Here is a 13,689-nt window from a genome sequence, read left to right as displayed (position 1 = left end):
CTATACATATGTACTATGACGTGCTATGACTACATACAATGCAATTATAGTGCTGTCTACATAACATGGTATGTATGTCTGTATCAAATGCTATCTAAGTCTACAGAAATGCTATCTAAGGGGGTAGGGTAAGTGATATGGGCCACGATGGAGTCTGAACTCTCCATCATTTAGCTGGGGACCACCTGGAACTTCTCAAGGACCAGGGCTGGTCTTCGGACCACTGGTTGAGAACCACTGTAGTACAACATCGCAAAAAAAAGCATCAATAGTAGCACATTCACATTCACAAGCAACGCGTTTGGAGCTTGCAGATCTGCTTTTGCCCTTGTTGAATTTGAAACCGTTTTGGACATACAAGGTTTCCACCCAACAGAGACGATATAAACCGACTGAATATACAACACATTTCACTCTCACACACTGTGTGTTTTTGACAACTCTATAAATATCACCAGAGCTTACGATTCATGTCACGTCGATGACACGCAGAATAATACGACCGACCGTGCGCATAATGTATATACATTATACGGCACAGAGTACACTGTACATTTAAATAATGCAGGCAAATGTAAACTCTGAGACTGTACAAATGTAACCAATTGGACCCTGTAACTTATACACATACAGGTCCAGTTGGTTACATGTTGTGCAGTCTCTTTCAAAAGGATAAATTGACACTGAGGATTGTGTTGTGCATATGTGTACTGTATATACTCTGGACGTGCATACACAATCATTTTAACCACTTTATACATTTATGCGTTGGCTTTGCAAAAATAGCAGATCTATTCAATTTAATTGACAAAGAATCTACATTCATTACAAGCTCATATCACACCACTTCATTAGCTTGTACATCTGCTATTTTTGAACTTTTTTGAATCATTTTGAATAAAATGTTACACAAATCTCTTCTGGGTTTCCCTGGCACAACCAATGGAGAAACGCTGCTAAAAATCCGAAAAACGCTCTCTCTGTGCAGGGACCTTTATTTCTCCACTTCACACCACGGAGCAAAACACAGTGGTGGTGGAAAAAATTATTAACATTTTCAAATGTATAAAAACCTTTTGAAAATAGCAGATCTCTACAATCCACTTGAGTCACGAGTGACTACAATGGAATGAAATAAATACCCATTAGGATCCCATTGACATTAACATAATGAGAGCTGTCTGGTGCTTATAGACGGCTATCTTGTTAAGTAACAGAGCACAGCTGCCTGCTCTTGTAGTGTTTTCTGGACAAAAATAATAATCTGGTCTCGGTCTCAACCCGGTCTCGACTCGGACTCGATCCCCTCCCACACTCTGTCTTGCTGGACTTGCTTTATAGGTGGACTCGACAAGACTTCTAATGGAATATTTCACAACCGACGGAATATGCAGCCAAAGAAATGTAATCAATAAAGAAACTGGTGAAAGAACTCCTTTACCTCTTAAACAAGTCTCTCTCTCTCTCTCTCTCTCTCTCTCTCTCTCTCTCTCTCTCTCTCTCTCTCTCTCTCTCTCTCTCTCTCTCTCTCTCTCTCTCTCTCTCTCTCTCTCTCTCTCTCTCTCTCTCTCTCTCTCTCTCTCTCTCTCTCTCTCTCTCCCAGGGCTTATTAATAACATGTTTGTTTATAGAAGTATCACAAGATAAAGTTAATTCAAGGCAAGCAAGATAAATAATCCACAGACTCAGTTTTGAAGGTGGCATCGTGTTGTGTTCACAGTTTGTTTTGTATGGACCAATTCGCCTTTGGAAAATATTAAATAAAGACACTATATTAATTGTCCACACTAGACTCATCCTTTAATAAAAAGAGGCCTATTCATCCTATTGCCCAAGTCCTCTCTCTCTCTCTCTGAAAACGTATATTAATTTCAAATGCAATGTAATGTAATTTCATAAACATTACCAATCGCAGGGCAGATATGGCCTACTACACACAGTTGAGAAAATGCATGCATCAATGCCTGTCTTAAGGCAACAGTGGGCAGTTTATCTAGCTCTCTACTGCCCCTTGCGGACACTATAGTGGCTTCACCTCAGGTCAACCACACCACACAGGTAAGGGTGACTGAAGGTAAAAGTGTCTGAGCGCGTCACTTCGCAGGCTAGACACACAATTATAGTCATCGAGCATTTGGGCATTTTTGTTTTTTCATGTCTTGTGAAAGGCATGCAAAGCAGGGAAGCATAACTACAAATATATGACATATTGGTTGTACACAATGTAGAGTTTTGAATATATGACTTTAAGAGTGATGTATTGCACAGATGCAGCGACATGAGAAAATATACAACTTTTAACCTCAAATCTTTGCTTCCCTTCCCTTTGGGTCCCTGGCACAACATATTTTTGAGATGGGGTTCCGCGGTATAAAGTACATACCATCTTGGGGGTCCTTGACAACCAACAAGGCAAAGTCAGAATAAATATACCGATCAGAGAGTTCAGTTGCTCTCTGTCTGACAGAACATGATCCGATTAAAAAGTATGGATTGCCAAGTCATATCATGTTTCCAGTACTGGAGGAAACAGAAGATGACCGACGCTGACCAACAGATCTTTTTTTTTTTTGCACCTCTGCCCGACTGCCCTTGAACACCGTTGCCAGATTATGCGAGAGAAAATCAGCGACCAGGTCTTAGTTGTATGAAAACAAGCCACATGAGCACTTTAAACCTACACACATTTGCTATTGAAAATAGATGGTCTACAAGCTCACATGCAGGCTAGTAGAGCTGCATGCTATTTTCTAAAGAAAATCTGAATATTTGTATGGCACAAAATATATATTTTAGATGGGGAGGGTCCTTGAGATAAACAAGCCCAATAAGCAACTAACTTTAGAAGCAAGATTTAAAAAAAACTGCAACCCGCAAAACTACCATATCTTACAAGCTACATTACAGAAAAACAAGCCCAAAGTCGCTTAAAATGAGCAGACATGGCAACACTGTCCTTGAGCTGGCCTGAGAGTGCAGGAACCGTGTCGTGGCCTTTACTCCATGAGAGAGCAGGGCTGTGTGAAGCCAGCGGCATGCTGGGAGCACAAGGCCCTGTGAAGCCAGCGGCATGCTGGGGTTGGCTGAGGACAAGGCCAAGGCCCGGAAACTAAAGGCACAGGGTCCAGTGAAAGCAACTAAGTACATTTACTCAAGTACTGCACTTAAGTACACAATTAAGTCCCCGCCTGATATGTACTACTTCTATTCCACTACATCTTGGAGGCAAATGTTGTATTTTCTACTCCCTACTACAAACAAGTTACTACGATTTTTAGACTATTATTACAAAACAAAACTCCCCCCTATCAGGTGATAAGAAGCAAAGAGAATAATAATAATAATAATAATAATAATAATTATAATTATACTTCCTTCACTATACTTTTACTTAAGTAAAATAAACCGGAGTATACTTCTCCCACCACCAAAAGGCCCTGGAGGGCAGGCAGAGGGTTTTGGCGTGTGAAGAGAGCATGGCCGTCTGGCTGGTCAGAGGATGTGTCTGGGGGTCTGGTCTACAACAACACACACACACACACAGCAGACTGAGGGAGGAGGGGGGCATGTCAAGGACTGGACTGGAGCTGCGAGAGGAGACAAGGTTGAACGAGCACAGCACGCCGTCTCCCCCGCCCCTGCTGCTGACCGGTGGGTCAGTAGGTTGAACGAGCACAGCGCGGCGTCTCCCCCGCCCCTGCTGCTGACCGGTGGGTCAGTAGGTTGAACGGGCACAGCCCGGCGTCTCCCCCGCCCCTGCTGCTGACCGGTGGGTCAGTAGGTTGAACGGGCACAGCCCGGCGTCTCCCCCGCCCCTGCTGCTGACCGGTGGGTCAGTAGGTTGAACGGGCACAGCCCGGCGTCTCCCCCGCCCCTGCTGCTGACCGGTGGGTCAGTAGGTTGAACGGGCACAGCCCGGCGTCTCCCCCGCCCCTGCTGCTGACCGGTGGGTCAGTAGGTTGAACGAGCACAGCGAGGTCAGTGCATCTGTCCAATTGCTCCATGCACCGTCATGCACGTCCATGTTGTTAGCGGCTCACCCCGTCTGGCCTCGCTGTGCTCCACATGCAAATATGTAAGGGTCTGGCCGCTTGACCTCTAATGCTTTGGTTGACTGGGGGGGGGGGGGGCTGAATGTATGAATGTATAGCTATTCATATGACATCATGCCCTGAATAAGGATGATAGGGTTTTCATTTTGGTTAAAAATAAAATAAAACCAAAATTGCCACAGACAAGATCAAGATCAACGGACACGCTTGTTTGTGTGTTTGGTGTTCATCGAATAATCACCACCACATCACACTGCGATGATGATGATGTATACATAAAATTGAGACAGCAGGACCAAGGTCCAAAAACTCAAGAAGAAGCATGCAGCCCTGCACTGTTCAGAGCTGTAGGTTGGTAGAGTGAATATCGTCTCTATCGCGAAACCTGGATTCCAAAACTGGATTGAAATTCAAAAACAGCAAAAGTAACAGATCTACAAGCACCAAAATGCATTGCTTCGAGAGTGCAGATCTGCTACTGTACTTTTGAGGCAAAAGTTATAATATGCCCGACAGCGGCAACATGAGCTAAATTTATTCACTGAAGCCTTGTAATCTGTTTTGTGTATTTGGCGCACGGTCACAGAAACAAAGGTGCACCCACGCATCTGCCTTCAGATGTGCACAAACATGCACGTCTCCAGCTGTCACTTCCAGTTCCAGCCCGTCTCAAAGTGCTCGTCGTAATCATCTGAACATAACATAATGTCTTCTCTGTTGGGTGGTGGATACAGTACCTCTGTTCAAAACTGATACTTTTCAGGATTCACATTCAAAAACTACTGAAGCAAAAGTTACAGATCTACAACCTCAAGATGTCAGTCATTCATAGCGAAAACTCCTAACTGAGCAGATTTTTCTTTCACCTCGTGTAAAATGAACATTTTGGAGTTAGCTGTCCAACACACACACACACACACACACACACACACACACACACGCACACTTCTTATCCACCCTCGACACATCCTGTTCTTCTCATTTCAAAGTGTCGAGTCAGTCAAACGCTTTGTGTAGCCGGCGGATGGTTCTAGTCAAGCAATTGGAAAATACATAATGTATATGACATTAGCTTATTAAAAAAAACTAACCATGCATGAGAGATTACAGAAGTAAAAGCTTTTTGAATTCGAACAGAATTCATTCTTGTTGGTCCTGTTATCAAGACAGGTTCTATGCGGAACAGGAAAGTGATGTATTTAGGCTCCTTATGAAAACCCAAATGGTTGCTCTATATTTGCATGTGCCTGTGAGAACGGAACCTTTTTATACAACTTTAAACTTGACAGTCGTATTTTTGGCATGCAATAATAGGTGGAAGATTTTCAATGATTTCACCACACCATCATTGGACAGTATACAAAGAATAAAATCACCCCGTGTGAAGTGAGGGGCGCTAATATATATAAGTCTAAATCATGTTGATTAGGTGATGTAATGGTGATGTAAAACAAACGGTGCCAACACAAACATTAAATGCCATTAACAATAAAGAGACAATATGACGTAATGAGGGACAATATGACGTAATGAGGGACAATATGACGTAAATGTCACCTTCATTGTCAATGGCGTTTTTAAAACAAACATGGAACTAAAAACAAACATTAAACCTGTATATAGGAGGGGCTAGCGCCCCTCAAAAATCAGACCTGTCTGAAGTGAGTGGTGCAACAGCACCACTTTGTCACCTGTTGGTACCCTAAACATACACACATAAATACACAAATACATACATACATACATACATACATATACATACATACATACTATTATGTTATGTCATACGTATGTGTGTGTGTGTGTGTGTGTGTGTGTGTGTGTGTGTGTGTGTGTGTGTGTGTTATGCTGCTCAACAGTGACGCTTGGTGACCAACCAATGCTATTGCCGTACTAATGTGGACATACATACACTGAAACATAGGGCTTAAAGGGGAATACCACTAATTTTCAACATTTTACAATGTCATTAATATACCTTTGAGCTGTACAAGATGTGATTTACCATGTTAATATTTTTTTCCCAGACCTCCAGTTCTAGGAAACACAGAATGGGGGGACTTTTTTTTATTACAGCTCAAAGGTATATTAATGACATTGAAAATGAGTGGTATTCCCTTTTAAGTAGTTAATGATATCCTTTAATGACAATGGTAATGTGATGCCTGCAGCGGTCCTATAAAACATGTATTTACTCATTTACTGTTATCTAATGACTCCTGTCCATTTTACAGCACGTCTTCCTCTAATAGTTGTCCATGTCCAGGAGGAATGTAGCGTCGCATCATCATTAAGTCTCATTCAGGCTCCGTCACGTGACGTGCCGCACGCCGAAAATAGCAGACCAACAAACTCACGACCGCGACACAGGCGTGGGACGGAGCATAACTTTGGCATTATCCATGCAACAACGACGGCTAAATATGATCTTGTTCGTGTACTATGAGAGAGAAAGAGTGAGAGAGAGAGAGAGAGAGAGAGAGAGAGAGATTCAGAGACAGAGAGAGGAATATTGAATGAGTCAGAGAGAGAGTGAAAGAGCGAGAAAGAGAGATTGAAAGAGAGAATACAAAAAAGGTTGATTTTATTATTTTCCTGTGTATTCCTGTGTATGTGTGGAATCCCATTCGAATCATACTAATGAAGACACATTATCACGCCTCGCTGCAGTTGATAATAAAAAGACAATCTTCTCTGCTACAATGTGAAGTATAGCAGATTTACAAGCTCAAGACGATTCGCTTGGCGCCGCATTTCAGTTTTGCGGATCTGCTGCTTTTGACGATTTCGTGTGACGCTGTAGGGCATTCATTTATGAAAAAGTTAATTTACGTTCATCATGATTCATGACGCACTGTAGACATGTTACCATAGTTTCTTTACAGCCCCCACGAGGGGAAATGCCTCGGATACGAGTCCTTGTGCTGCTGATGTTCAGGGAGCGTTCTAATGGCTCCTGTCTGGCTCGCCGCTTTAATTGCCGCAAACACTCTTTTAATCAGCGCGTGTTTAATGAGCGGTTTCACAGCACTTTGCCTCAAGCATTGCCCTTGACTTTCTGCTAGCCGGGCCATTCTTTCATTCATTCATTCATTCATTCATTCACCACACAACACCGTGGGATGGGACGCGCTGTGCGGACGTGAACACAAAGCGCAGACTCGCTGAGATTGTGTGACTCATGTCCTCAAGGTAAACATCACCGTTGCTGTCAGGCAGAAACCTCTTATCTCCATATGTTTTATTAACGCCCCACTTAAAAAGTAGCAGAACCGCAAGCTCGAAATGCGGTATAAAGCAATGCTTGTGGATCTGCTACTTTTGATGCTTTTGGATTTGAATCCTGAAAAGTTACAGTTTGAACTTATGAGGTTTGCACCCGACAGACAATATGGAATATGAGTAGATGTTAGTGCAAGGGGTGCAGCACATCATACACCACCAGAAACACTAAACTTATTTTTATAGAACTCCCAGGGTGCCAATAACATCTTTAACATGTTTTTTCTGGATTGAACAACACACCGATGTTAGCGGCTCAATACTAAATCCCGGTTACAGCGCATTTAAAATATCAATGCTTCTGAAGACTTTTAAATAGACGTTGATCACATTCACTTTTGTCGGTCCTCGCTAGCTGTTTTTGTTAAGACCATTTCATGTGAAATAAAGCGAGAGTCTATGGTTGCAGCAGCAACAGCTCTCCAGGGTTTTAGTGGTGGGCAATCAGTCTATTAGATGTAATCAGTTATAATCAATTCATCATAATTGACTATAATAACATAGGAAACAGGATTATGACGATTATCATTGTGCTTGCATATCTCAAATAACTGCGATTAGGCGATTATGTAATAATTATAAGAGGCCTAGCCCCTGAGTGCTCATCAAAACCATCTCAGCAGCAGCCAGCCATCTGGTAAAGCTGAAACAAAGATCTCTTTGTCCCCCTAGCCGTACCTGCCCCACACTCTCCAGGCGTTGAATCACATTAATTACATGAAAAACAAAACAACGACCCGACTTTTTGTCTCTCTCTCACCTCGGACAACGATGGCGGTGGACTTCTTGGCCGGGTTGCCCACGTTGTTGCTGGCCACGCAGCTGTAGACGCCCGCCTCGTCAGAGGTGATGGCGGGCAGGGTGAGCGTGCCGCCCTTCACCACGCTGCGCTGCGGCAGGCTGTCGTTGCTGCTGATCCAGTGGAGCGCGGGCGCCGGCTCGCCGCCCGTGGTGATGCACACCAGGGACACCGTCTGGCCCGGGTTCACCACGATGGGGTCCTCCACCAGCAGCTTGATGGACGGAGAGGCTGTGAGAGGAGAGGAGAGGAGAGGAGAGGAGAGGAGAGGAGAGGAGAGGAGAGGAGAGGAGAGGAGAGGAGAGGAGAGGAGAGGAGAGGAGAGGAGACTGTTAAGTGTTTTGTTTATTTGTTTATGGGTCCCGACTTGAGTAAAGATCTTCTAATTTTCTTTCAACATTCTTTCCAACATCGTCTTGTTGGTGAGTCTGAAGTTGCTACGAGGCTAACGTCGTGCTACTGTATCCTGTCTTGTTGGTGAATCTGAAGATGCTACGAGGCTAACATGCTACTGTATCCTGTCTTGTTGGTGAGTCTGAAGATGCCACGAGGCTAACGTGCTACTGTACCTGTCTTGTTGGTGAGTCTGAAGATGCTACGATGCTAACGTGCTACTGTACCTGTCTTGTTGGTGAGTCTGAAGATGCTACGAGGCTAACATGCTACTGTACCTGTCTTGTTGGTGAGTCTGAAGATGACGCTGCGGTCGGGGATGCCGCACACGTTGCGCACCGAGGCGATGCAGCTGTAGTTGGCGTAGTCCTGAGGGCGCAGGTTCTTCAGCTTGAGGATTTTGGTCTCCCCCTGCAGCTCAGAGCAAAAGACAAACACTGGTGTGAAAAAAGGACATCCACATAAATTATTGAACACACCACTCGCGCAACATTGCCTCAATGTACGCTGCTCACAAGCACCAAGCATGTCCTTGCTTGTTAATTTACTTAACTTTCACCTCCTAGCATTACGCCGCCATTTCCTTCCTCTTATTGGCGTCACGTGTCACGCAATGAAATGCATTTTGGGATACAGATGCATGACGGGAAGCTATAACTAATTTACTTGCCACGATGCCATCCTGAGTAATTCCTCCCACACCCTCCACCTAGAGATAATCGGGTACTGGAGAAAGTGCAGGAACGACAGATTCACCCTCCCAGCACGTAGGTGTGAAAGACTTGGGAGGTCCTTTGTGCCTGTATGCGCTGAAACGCTACAATGAGACACAGAACGGCCGTTTGGCTAGGACAATCGAAGCATAACATGGAATAAACAGCTGTTTCATGATTATGACCTCTTAAAGGACAACTTTAGTTTTTTTCAACCAAGGTTCATGTTTTAGGTTGTTATGAGAGAAAGTAAAAGGTGAGTGTAATCTTTTTTTCATTTGCTGCATTTTTCGTTTCAGGGATTTTAGCTAATTTTTACTTTCTCTCATAACAAACTAAAACATGAACCTTGGTTGAAAAAAACTAAAGTTGTCCTTTAAGACGTTCAGGCCTGACGTCGAAATAAAAAATAAAAAAATCTAAATCATGACAATTACATTTTAACGATTTTTCAAAAATAGCTAAATTATAATTTCTATCTGGGGGGGGGGGGGGGGGTACTGATTATTTCACGTCTCACGCTTTCTTGCACTGACAAATGGACACTTGGCTTTGCACCATTGACTTTATTTATCTTGTATTTCTTATCACGAGGTGCAGTGATACACTTTATGACACACTGATTGACCGTATAGTCTATCTTATTTGTGTACCCTTGCTTGCCCTGTAGTATTTTATTATTATTGTTGTTTCTTGATGCACCTTGCCTTTCCTTCTACTGTATACTACAGTGCTTCTCTTTTTATTACGTGTGTTGTAACCTTAACTGCTGTGCCGCCTCTGGGCCGCGGGATAATAGAGGTATCTATCATCTCTCATCCTTTCCCCTCCATCAGGCCCGGCTGACGGAGAAGGTGCGTTTTAGAATTTAAAGTTAATACAATGCAACTTTATACAACTGGGGTGGTTGTATTTTGTCTCCCTGCTCTTCTATTGAGACATTGTGTCAACGGTCATGTCTCACCTAGACACAGGATCTGACACGGATTTTGACCTGATGGTCAAGATTCACTTGATCCCCTGAGCAAGCAGGCTGGCTCTATTCCCATCCCCGCCATTAATGTATTTATTTATCACGCATTGTTTTTCCCCTTTCAACCCTTATTTTGAAGAGCGAAATATCTTGACCGGTTGTTCTCTCGCTGGGTGCAGAAAAAACCTGACTGCGAGTATCACAGCGCCGGTTGAAAAACCTTGTTTTGCCCAGAAACGACATTCATTGCCCCGATTTGGAGATTAAGGCCATTGAAAGCAGCACATAGAGTGCAAGTGGATGCGCGCTCATCTTTAAATGGTGCCGTCCAGTGTCACACTTTACACCGGGATGCTAATGGGAGACCGCTATCGACTCGATCATATCAAAACATGGATTAATGAATATAACGATATTTTTCACGTAGCCATACGGTCTTGGCGGCTGGCCAGACTAAAGCTTATTTACGGTTTCTACGGTTCTGGCGGGCTGTTCAAAATGTCAGCACTTGCACAGGAAACAGGGTTCAAATCTGGGGTAGAAGAGGACAGTTGTGTAGTCGTGAAGTAAATTGGTTGGTATTTGGTTACTTTCCACCACTGCATATATTGAACTAAGAGAAAACACACAGCCTGTAGTAAAAAGAGTGCAAAGTACGGGCGGTTTGTGAAATCAAACGAACATAACTTCTCCTTAACAGCTTAACAGCTGAAAAGGAAAGGGTCACAGCGAGGAGTGATTACGAATTCATAACCGACTGCGTTGCAATTTCCGTCTGAATTGGGTCTCCATTAGAGAAAGAGTTCAACCAGAGTTCCCCCCAGTTGAAATGTACCGTGTCTGTTGGGGGAAAATGCAAAAATTAAAATAATTCTAAATTTATATCCCAAAACAGCAAAAGTAGCAGATCAACAGAGAAGGGCGTCAATTTATTAAAAAAAGAAACAAATATATGGAAATAATAGTTTTATGCCCGACAGCAACGAGCGTTATGTAAATTCGCGATCAAAAACCCCGCCGTTTATGCGTGTACGCACGGCAGGGGAGATTTTCATTTCGTGCCGGCCCGTTTTCCTTTTTTATTTTTTTTGCTCCAGGGAGATTTGTTCGTTCATCGTTGGCTAGCTTGATTGCACCGCTGTCCGCGGAGGGAGGTCCCTGCCTTGGAGTTTTCAACCGCTGGGGCAATCAGGAACTGTCCGGGGGGTGCATGTGAGGGGGGTGGAATGGGGTGGGATCTTCAATCAATCTTTAACCACTTTCAACTTGGTGTCCCTATTCATGGCATATGCCATTTTCCCACTAATGTTCCGCAAATGTTTCAACAAATTGTCCTCTACGTTATATTATGACATAATTATTATGACAGATTTTCAGAATGAGAATTGCATATTTACAAAATGTATAAAGATCATCTTCACAGTAACAAGCTGTGTTTGAGCTAGTTTTAAAGGGATATTTTCACTTTCAAAATAAATAAAATAATTAAACATCAAATCATGATGGCCTTCCAGCCAGTGGCTCCAACTACATAGCTGTGGAATTGGATAAGGATGTGGGGGTCAAGGGAGGTGAGGTGGGTGGTTGTGGGGCCTTTGATCAGCCTCACCTCACAGATGGGATGATATGGGGGGGGGGAGGGGGGGGGGTAGTGATGGAGGGGAGGGGGAGGTCAGGCAGGGTTGCGGAGCAGCACAACAGATTAAGACCAGAGTCACTGGCCTCACGCTGTCATCATCTCATCTTTTTCATTTCCAACCACTGTCCACTGTATTAGATTAGGAAGGAACAAGCACCCCCCACAACCCCCCTGTGCGGTCCAGCCTCTGTCTGTCTACTATCAGCACATCAGAGAGAGAGAGAGAGAGTGTGGGTGTGTGTGTGTGTGTGTGTGTGTGTGTGTGTGTGTGTGCTATTAAAAAACAGACCAGAGGCTCGTCTCACAACTTCACAGCAGGAGGCCAGGACATATAGGAGCCTGGAAATCAATTTGCGCACACACGAGTGTGCAAACTGTGCATATGCACGCTTATGGTGCGTGCGTGCGTGCGTGCGTGCGTGCGTGCGTGCGTATATTACTGTGTGTCTGTTCTTATATTACTTTGTACAGGCCAAATGTCTCCTCCACATCAAGTAGCTGTGGGAAAAATGTTCAGCCTCGGGGAGAGGGCTACAAAATGGCTTCATCAGTTCAGTGAAACAAACCTGTGCATGCGTGTGTGTGTGTGTGTGTGTGTGTGTGTGCGAGCAGTGGTAGAGGAACATGGTGTGTGAACACGTTACACAGGATTGGATGGAGGGATTGATGGACAGACTGATGGCGGAGCGCTGGACAGGTTGGCCCCAAAGGAGAGCCGGGGAGGAATGGAGCCATGCAGAAGAAAAAAAACACACACACACACACACACACACACACACACACACACACACACACACACACACACACACACACACACACACACACACACACACACACACACACACACGTACGTCCTGGAACGACCCGCTACTTAGGTAAACATCCTACTCCCATGCTTGCGTCATCGTCACTAGCGGTAAACGAGCTGCTAACGAGGTCGACCAAAACGCCTCCACACACTATCCACTGTTTATTTCATATCCTCCTGCAGCAGAATGAATCAGAGAGAGAGAGAGAGAGACACCAGAGTGGAACTGTTCTCCTGACCTGCCTGTGACCGTGGTCTTTCATCCGTGCCGCTAAGCTTTTTGCCGTGGGCTGCGTCGGGAAGCAGAGGGAACGACCGGATGGTTGGGAGGAGAGACGGGGCGAGGGGGGCCGAGGCACGCAAGATTGTAATAGATCGACTATTTTCGGCATGCAGCTACTCTATAAGTGAGAAGCTGGTGCCACGGCCCGCCCCCAAAACATGTTTTAGTTGACTGTATTTGGTCGACTAAAATCTTATATTTAGTCGACTAAAGCTAGACAAAAAGTAAAACATTGCAGGTGACTAAAATGTGAGTAAAACTTAACAGAATTTTATTCAAGAGACGGACAAAACTAAATCAAAAAGGGCTGTCCAAATCAACACTGCAGGGACGAGCCCCTTGAGCCACACAATTTGGAGAAACTCTGATGGGTTTGAAAGCACTTTGGATAAAAGGCAGCGTTTAGCATTCGACGGTGGACGAAGGCATGGGAGTTAATATGGCTTGTTTCACACCGAGGAAGATAATAATATGGTGTAATACTAATATGTTTTTTTTCTTTTTACTGTGAATCATGCAAAGCTGCTCTAGTGGAGTCCCAGAATATAAGTATAATAGTTGGAATTGAGTTTAATAATAAGTCCCCCTTTTTAATGGAATCGGAGAACTTGCAGCCGAACATATCTGTACCGTAGCGCGGCGGCGTGCACCTAAAATAGCCTAGCTGTCTACAGTACAAGCTTACAACCAGTGGTTCATTTTGACAGCAAATTTTGATTTAGTCATACAGTACAATTCAACTTAGTT

At 44.1% G+C, this 13,689-nt stretch overlaps 1 protein-coding gene across 2 annotated transcripts in view; it reads right to left on the bottom strand.

The window, feature by feature from the left end:
* Positions 1 to 13,689, bottom strand: part of LOC308334137 (MAM domain-containing glycosylphosphatidylinositol anchor protein 2) — a 298,760-nt gene that overhangs the window by 127,905 nt on the left and 157,166 nt on the right. For both annotated transcript variants that reach the window (XM_080790725.1, XM_080790724.1), the window contains exons 5-6: positions 8,805 to 8,937; positions 8,095 to 8,364 (exon numbers count right to left, since the gene is read on the bottom strand). In XM_080790725.1, coding sequence (XP_080646851.1) covers positions 8,095 to 8,364; positions 8,805 to 8,937 — 403 coding nt within the window. The remainder of the gene's footprint in view (positions 1 to 8,094; positions 8,365 to 8,804; positions 8,938 to 13,689) is intronic.

Source organism: Protomyctophum bolini (assembly GCF_963924005.1).
Source record: "Protomyctophum bolini genome assembly, chromosome: 19".
Classification (NCBI taxonomy): Eukaryota; Metazoa; Chordata; class Actinopteri; order Myctophiformes; family Myctophidae; genus Protomyctophum; species Protomyctophum bolini.
The sequence above is the reverse complement of the archived record's forward strand: the minus strand, read 5'-3'. Positions and strand labels throughout refer to the sequence as shown.